Here is an 8,641-nt window from a genome sequence, read left to right on the forward strand (position 1 = left end):
AAGTGGACAGTTTGATTTCACAGAAGTGTGATTGACTTGGAGTTACATTGTGTTGTTTAAGTGTTCCCTTTATTTTTTTGAGCAGTGTATATATATATACACATATATGGCGCACGTGTGTAAATTAACAGTCCCTTTATTCCAAAAGTGGTAAAGAAAGCAAGGGAAGAACATTTAATAAAGCCCTGGAGGGTCGGAGTGGATGAACCCGGTTAAAGAGTACCCGCCTGGACGGGACGCTCTAAAACTAAAGCGAGCGCACCCGCAAGGAGGCAGGGATCATTTCATTGGTCAACAGTAAATCTGGCATTCTATTGGTTGGGGGATTTTGACAGGGTTGGTACACAAAAAAAAAAAAGTGCATGGTATCTGAGTGCAAGCAACATGGTATCTGTGTGNGGGATCATTTCATTGGTCAACAGTAAATCTGGCATTCTATTGGTTGGGGGATTTTGACAGGGTTGGTACACAAAAAAAAAAAAGTGCATGGTATCTGAGTGCAAGCAACATGGTATCTGAGTGCGAGCACACAGTTTGAGCAGAAACAGAGTAGATCCAAGCGCAAGCAGAGGCTATTTGAGTGCGAGGGCAGGGTTTTTGAATGTGAAATCAATAAATAATGCTTTCAAACTGATTGACCACTCTCTTGAATAAAGATAGGGATAAAGCTCCATACCCATGCGCAGTCATCCCTGATTGTTAGCTCACACACAAATTGCTCAAGCTGTTCTCTGTGTTGTTGAAATTAAACAAAATAACATGGAACATATTTAAGCAATATCACACGAGAGGTAGTGATGTTGTACTGTATATCATCACGGCTGTGATTCGGTCATTCGAGTGCCGAAGACAATTACAGCTTTTATGCAACAGTTCAACAACAGCTTAAACAGCAATGCTGAGTAACGAAATGTTAACAAAAGGTGATGAAATAAATTATTTAAGTATGTTATGTAGCTCAGCGAAAAAACAACAGTTCCCCAGTCTGTTGCCAGGCAACGCAGCACACACGCCAGGAACTCACAAGCTACTTTGTATTTACATTTATCTGCAACTGCGTAACTTTGTCCAGTTCGGCTGATGAAACGTTGGCAAACTGGATGTTGGCACGGCCGGATTCAGCTTCCACTCTCCCTCATCCTCATCAGTACCTCATCAGATGATCATTGATAATTCAGTTCAAATGATATCAAAGCTTTGCTTTGCTTTTATAGCCTACAACAACTCTACAAACGTCACTTAGCTATAGTTGGCTGCAATAAATAAATGACAACAGATTATGATTTCTTTGTTTATTTATGTGGCTCCACCAGCGCAAACTAATAGATCAGGACTTGACTGTTTCAAGTACGCCAATGTAGCGAGTGTGACAGTTGGTTAATTAACAGTTGTATTTATATTTATAACACCTGTGAGCGGAGTGATTTTACTGTTACATGTCCCAGTGATGTTGTACTCTATATCAGCACTCATGGAATGCCTCTCGTCCAATCAAATTACTCTGTCGGAACGAACTGTTGTATAAAAGCAATTAATAAACAGACAAAGTGGTGTTTAAAACTGCATATATTGCTAGCAGATCTATTTTCTGGTCTAAAGTGCGGCTGTGACTATTTCTGAATGTGGGCTTTAGCATGCAGCCGCTCTCTCCTCTTCCTCGTCACCCCCTCGCTCTGAATGTAGGCATGGACTGTAACGCTATATGGCGTATACTGCCCCCATCAGTTCCGGAAGAGTCATAGCACCGATTCTTACGCTGGTATCGGTTCTTCCAGTTTTTCAAAAAATGAGTATCGCCGGGTTTTTTCATCATGGAATCGAAAGGTATTGCGAGTACTGGTTCTCATGACATCACTAGTGTAGACTCTGGCTACAAATGACATCACCAGTTCAAGATGGCAGTGGCCATATCCGCGATATGTTGGCTTCATTTTTGTACAGTGAGAGGAAGTGAAGACATGTTGGCCACCAGATCCTGAAAGGCCCCTAGTGATCAAAAAACTTGATCGGGGTATCCCTAATTGAAATTACTAGGAAATTATTGACTCTTAAAAATTATGTGTTACACTTGCTTCACAATGTCCTCTTAGATTTGTCTGAATTGTGCCTTCAGTTTACCATTTTATTTCTACTATATTTTTTTTATTTTCTCTTCTATGTGACCTCTGGTATTTCACTCTGTGAATGCTCTGGTGACCTGACATGCCAGTCTCATGTTTGAAAAGGGGTCAGTGTTGTTGTTCTGTAAAGGTGTCTGCCAACTCAGGACCCAGAAACACAGCGCTGTCACATTAACAGATACAGTACAGCAGCAAAATTATTTCATTTTGCTCAATTAGCTTAACAAAATGGGTGCGGTGTTAAAGTGAGACATGAAAACTGTACAAACCTCTCTCAAAACTGTCTTGCAGTCTTCTGGGCTGGAGTCTTTTATTTTCCTTCTGTAGAAATAGTACAGAAATGCATTGCTTGTAATTAAACCATCACTTAAAAGCATTATCATGTCAGTGTCCATTATTTTCAAATTCCAATAAACAGTGGCTTTTAGGGATGCACCGAAATGAAAATTTGTGGCCGAAGCCGAAGCCAAATAATATTAAACGCTTGGCCGAATACCGAGTACCGAATACCGAATATCGTTGTTTAGTATTTCAGTAGTTTTTGCAGATGAACCCCCTCCAGATTAGTGTTGTCATGGTACCAAAATTGGATCCCACTGTACGATACCAACGAAAATATCATGGTTCTGAGTAGTATCACAATATCACAGCGAAAATGAGGCAGATGTGCCTTTTGTCATTTATAAAAAGATAAATCACTTTTCTATACTACATCAATGATATTTCAATGGAATAAATTACTTATTGACTTATTCATACTTCAAAAACAGCATCAATGAGTGATGAACATAGGGGGGATCAAAATAAAATAAATAAATAAAATAAGAATCAACCAGCCATCCTCCTCCCCTTCATAAGTAACGAACAGTCCCTAAAATGCGGTGAGGTTTGTGGACCGTTAACGGCTCGTTTCTCCTCTGACACATCACATACCTGTGTTCGGCTGGCTCGGCTGTTCAGGTACTTCTGGACAGTCATGACGCCAAGAAGAGGATATTATTGGAGCCGACTTCACCTCGCTGGTAAGCCGATGGCCGCCGTATTTGACAGGAATACATTACTGTCTATGTCTGTGACCCCCGTTCAACCCACAATCGGTGGGATTTGCCTTTTGTTTCTGCTGGTGGTTGAAATCTGTAGGCTGCTCGCACAGCGTGCTGAATGATTTAAGCCTATTTTGCTCGCTCAAAACTATTTTTAGTCGCAAATGCGAGTGCGGTGACCGACGGATTGCCACACTGCCGACATTTTAATCCGCCCGTCACGGCACGCTGTTTGATTGCGTTATCAAAACACGCCGCTATTATTCGGCCTTGCTTTTAACTTATTCCACTGAATACCGAATGTGTGTTTTTTTTGCAATATTCGGCCGAATATATTCGGTTACCGAATATTCGGTGCATCCCTAGTGGCTTTAAAACTTTCTTTCTGACAAATATGTTTATCAAATTCCCCACATACATATCATATAAAAACAAACACCTAACAATGAACATAGAGGGCTCACAAAAAAGGGCTAACCTAAATGAAACACATAAAGGTACTTTGAAAATAATAAAAGGAGGGCATGTTCTGCTGTCGTACTTTCTGACAAGGTACAAACCCAGTTCCAAAAAAGTTGGGATGCTGTGTACAACATAAATAAAATATGATGCAATGATTTGCAAATCGTTTTTACCTTTATCCAATTGACTTAAGTACAAAGACAAGATATTTAACAGATATAAATTCACAAACTTTGTTTTTTTGTAAATAACACTCATTCTGAATTTGATGCGTGCAACACATTTCCTAAAAGTTGTGGAATGCTCAAAATACACCTGGAGCTTCCCACAGGTAAACAGGTTCATCAGTAACAGGTGATGGTATCATGACTGGGTTGAAAGAGGCATCCTCAAAAGCCTCAGTTATTCACAAGCAAGGATGGTCCTTTGTAAAAAACTGTGTGGGCAAATAGTCCAACAGTTTGAGAACGATCCTCAAAGCACAATTGCAAAGAATTTAGGGATTTCAATCCGTAATATCATCTAAGATTCAGAGAATCTGTAGAAATCTCTGCAAATAAAGTGACGAGGCTGAAGGCCAATACTGACTGACTGTGACCTTTGACACCTCAGGCTGCACTGCATCAAAAACCAACACGACTGTATAAAGGACATTACTACATGGACTCAGAAACACTTTGGAAACAATTGTCAGTAAACAGTTCACCATTGCATCTAAAATGCAAGTTAAGACTCTACCATGCAAAGTAAAAGTCATATATCAACAACATCCAAAAACACCACTGACTTCTCTCGGCCTGGGCTCATCTGAAATGGACTAAAACAAAGTGGAAAAGTGTGCTGTGGTCTGATGAGTCCACATTTTAGATTGTTTTTGGAAATCATGGACGTCGTGTCCTCCGGGCTAAAGAGAAAAAGGACCATCCAGATTGTTAAAAGCTCAAAGTATAAAGCCAGAATCTGTGACAGTATGAAGGTGTGTTTGTGCGTGCCCATAATGGGTATGCGTCTGTGAAGGCATCATGAATGCTGAAAGGTACATGCAGGTTTTGGAACAACATATGCTGCCATCAAGACGCCATCTTTCTCAGGGATGTCCCTGCTTCTTCCAGTAAGACAATTAGACACATTCTGCATGTGTTCCAACAGCGTGGCTTTATAGTAAAAGAGTGCAGGTTCTAAAGTGACATGCCTACAGTCCAGACCTGTCTCTTATTGAACATGTGTGGCGCATTACAAAGCGTAAAATGCAGCAACAGAGACCCCTGACTGCTGAGCAACTTAAGTCATATATCAAGCAAAAATTAGTGTCCTCAGTTCCCAAGCACTTACTGAGTGTATATTTACAAAAAACAATAAAGTTTATCAGCTTTAACATTAAATATATTGTCTTTGTACAGTACTCAACTGAATATAGGTCAAAAATGGTTTAAAAACCATTGTTTGTTGTTCTGTTTGTAATGACAGCTTCCCAACTTTTTTTGGAATTGGGGCTGTACTTAAATAACGGCGACGGTGGCTTTAAGACTGGTCCAAGATCCACTATAAAAATACTGTGCGATGGTCAGAAAAGTCAGTGGCATTTCTGACTAATGACTGGTGTTGAGGTTTGTGCTTGTCTCTTTTTCTAAAAGGTCAGAAATCACATGTGACCTCTATACTGAAAACAGCAATATGAAACAAATATTGCACTTACTAATGTGGTTTTCACCTGCTGGTTGTTGGTTCCATTGTCATTGGCTCCTTTCTTCACATAAGACGAATCCTGACATTTCTTCCCGCCTTTCACATTTGGGTTCTACAGAGAATGGGATGAGGTCACTGTGATGAAGCAACCCTGTCTCAAGCCACTCATAGATTCTATGTCCTATTACAGGGGCTATATCAGTAAGTTACTGTCACTTAGTTGTCAGATGTCATCACAAGTTCCCATCCGTCATCTCACAAAGACCAAAATGAACAGTGTGTTAAGGTGGCCCTCATCAACTCAGATGTTCAGAGGTTGGTACTTAAGAGGTAAAGGGTCGATCTGAAGAGACTGCTTGATGGGATAAAGCAGCGGCTCTACTCCCTCCATCAGTGTTTATGTCATTAATGAATTCTATGACGACAAGTGTTCTCAACAATCTTTTTTCCATGACAAAGACGAGGTGTTGACAAGCTAAAAATTGATCTTTGATAAGAAAAACTATGACAGTATGTATGGTTTGTTTTCGTTGATGAGACGAGACAGGACTAAAATGTTAGTGGTGGGCTGTCAGACATTCAAAATAAGAATAAAGGACAACACAGACATAAATTATTTTATGAAACATATGAGGAAATGTTTAAATTAGGAAGCCCAGTGTAGCTGTGCTTCTAATGCCATATGAACGATAGGAGATCTGCGCACCGACGGGCTAGTAAACTAGTGCGCCAGGAACAGCCGACCTGATGCATAATCAAACTAAGTGGCTGCTTAGGGCCCAATGGTGAGTACAGAGCCCCCTGGAGCACTGGAAATGTTAGACATACAGAGCCAGGCGTCTGTACACTCACTATGCAAGTTGTGTAGGCTCCCAAAATTACGCAATTACTGCCTCCCCCTCACATCAAAGCGGATGTCAGTGTTTACGGAGGAGAAATTAGTTGTGCTCAGTCACTCAGCAGGACCAATGGACTCCCTGTAGTAAGTATTCACTTTTGCTACGCCAAGCCTGAAGATAGGCAGCAGGTTGTCAAACTACCCCCATGTGATCCTAAAATATGCCTGGAAATGGCAATCATGGAGGCGAAGCTCCTGGACCAACTGGTGGTACTCCCCGTCATCCACCCTTTTTTTTTAGGGTCTCATGTACGTACACAGATCTGTTTCCCTGTGCCCAACAAACTATTTGCTGACAGGCCCTTACCCTCAACCAGAGCTTAAGTACCCTCTGCCTGTCCATTTTAGCCACTAGATACTAATTACTGTAAAATAAATAAAATAAAAAATTAATGATAAATAAAAGGTAGATTGATTACATGGGAAGGTTAGGGTAAGGAGGTGATGGGGTGGTTGCCTGGCTACAATAAAAAGGCGCAGCAAACGCTTGCTGCGCCTTTTTATTGTAGCCAGGCAACCACCCCATCACCTCCTTACCCTAACCTTCCCATTTCTTTATGAGTAGCAACCTGCAAAACACTTTCTGTGTGATCGGGGCCGAGTCCTGTCTTTTCTAACCTGGTTGATGTCATACTGGGTCAGCTGGCCCAGAGCCTTCTGCTGCTTGTGTTTTGCCCAGTCTCCTGGAAATGCATCAGTGCTGGTGAGGCGGCGGGATTTGGACCTAAAAGATGGAAGAAAAAAACAAAGACAAGGTGGATGGTCAACTGCTGATGGCCCAGATGGTAATGCCTTTAACTTCTGCTATATACTGTATCTAAAAGATACAAATATTTAATCACCTAACTAAATTACAAGCAGAGTATTGTTTTCAGCCAATTACAATAAAAAACAAAGAGGGGTTGCTATTTTAATAAGCAATAAGTCTCATTTATTCACAACTCCACCATTACAGACAAAGAAGGACGTTTCATCATCATTAACATCTCAATCAACAATAGCCCGGTTACAATTGGCAATGTTTATGGCCCAAATACTGATGACCCATCTTTTTTCAATAATTTCTTTTCTTCCATCTCCACTAACTGTAATGGCCCAATCATAACACATTCATCAACCCATCACTAGATAGAAGTAACACCTCAAAGAAATGCACCTGGCAGTCTACAGAAACAATATAACAGTTCATGAGCGATATTGGTCTTGGAGATAGTTGGCGTTTGCAACACCCTACCGCAAGATAGAGTTCTCAACGGGCCCAAAAATTTAACCCGAAACCGAAATGACCCGAGGGACTTGAAGCCCGAAACCGGCCCGGCCTGACATCATCACATACATCACTGGGTCCGAGCCCGACTGAACCCGAGTTTTTTTTTTTTTTTGTTTTTTTTTAAATGGAAGGGGGAAAAAATGATGCTCCCCCTGTGCGCCTCAGCAGTCTGGCTTCCCTGGCTCAAATACAGTATCTTTAATCACTTAAAGTCAACCAATCATTCATGTCCCAAAATAATATTACCAGACAGGAGAGCAACCATTGCACGTCATGTAGCGCTACGCCGCTGCATTTAATGAGCTGCAGCCGCTCTCAGCACTTTTCCTGCACCTGAACGCTGACTGACTGACTGAACTTCGCTCACACTTCACAGCAGCATATCTTGTTTTAGTATTATTATTTTTTTCGTCAGAATGGAATTCAGCATTCTTTATTTTTATAATTCGCATATTCTTCTTGCTTAATCATTATAGCCCTATTATCATCCCCCTTACACACACACACACACAGCAAACGATACTTCAACTTCAACTCGAACACTTTATTAAAAACGGTAACTATAACCTTCAAACATCAACAACATAACATTGAATAATGAATGGATTTGGAATAATCTTAACGGACATGCATATTTTCTTCCTCACAGGCTGCTCAGAAGTGAGAACCATGGACAGCAGCATTGTGTGTTAGTGCTGCTGTCACACCCTCACGCAGTGCGCTTCTCTGACAGACACACTTTTTTTTTTTTTTTTTTTTAAATCTCTCTCCGCTGTCTGAGCCCGACTCAGCCTGCCCCAATTAACTTAATTAGTTGGCCCAAACCGACCCGACCCGTCGGGCTTATTCGGGTCGGGCTCGGGTTGAAATTGAGAACTCTACCGCAAGACAATATTAATTTTTTTCACTGGTTCATAAATCATTTTCACGTATTGACTTCTTCCTCACCAGCAATTTTTTTTAATTTTTTTTTAGGTTTTTTATTCACACATCATCCAGGAAGTACAATACAATACATGGTGTATACAACAAGTATTTTTACACAGTCAGATGTGTGAAAAGGGTCACCCCAAGGAAGCTATTTAAAGCTTTTAATAGGGGGCCCGGTTTTCCATGAATATAGGATATTGGCCAGATATCCTTATAATATGGACAACATACA

The 8,641-nt window shown here is 40.8% G+C and overlaps 1 protein-coding gene across 3 annotated transcripts in view; it reads right to left on the reverse strand.

Moving 5' to 3' along the window:
- The window catches only part of dcp2 (decapping mRNA 2), a 60,964-nt gene that overhangs the window by 12,464 nt on the left and 39,859 nt on the right, over nt 1–8,641 (reverse strand). For 2 of the 3 annotated variants that reach the window (XM_050052712.1, XM_050052710.1), the window contains 3 exons: nt 6,828–6,933; nt 5,322–5,423; nt 2,390–2,441 (listed from right to left, as the gene is read on the reverse strand). In XM_050052712.1, the coding sequence (XP_049908669.1) occupies nt 2,390–2,441; nt 5,322–5,423; nt 6,828–6,933 (260 nt within the window). The remainder of the gene's footprint in view (nt 1–2,389; nt 2,442–5,321; nt 5,424–6,827; nt 6,934–8,641) is intronic. The other variant, XM_050052711.1, reaches the window with a different exon arrangement.

Source organism: Epinephelus moara, chromosome 9 (assembly GCF_006386435.1).
Source record: "Epinephelus moara isolate mb chromosome 9, YSFRI_EMoa_1.0, whole genome shotgun sequence".
Classification (NCBI taxonomy): domain Eukaryota; kingdom Metazoa; phylum Chordata; class Actinopteri; order Perciformes; family Serranidae; genus Epinephelus; species Epinephelus moara.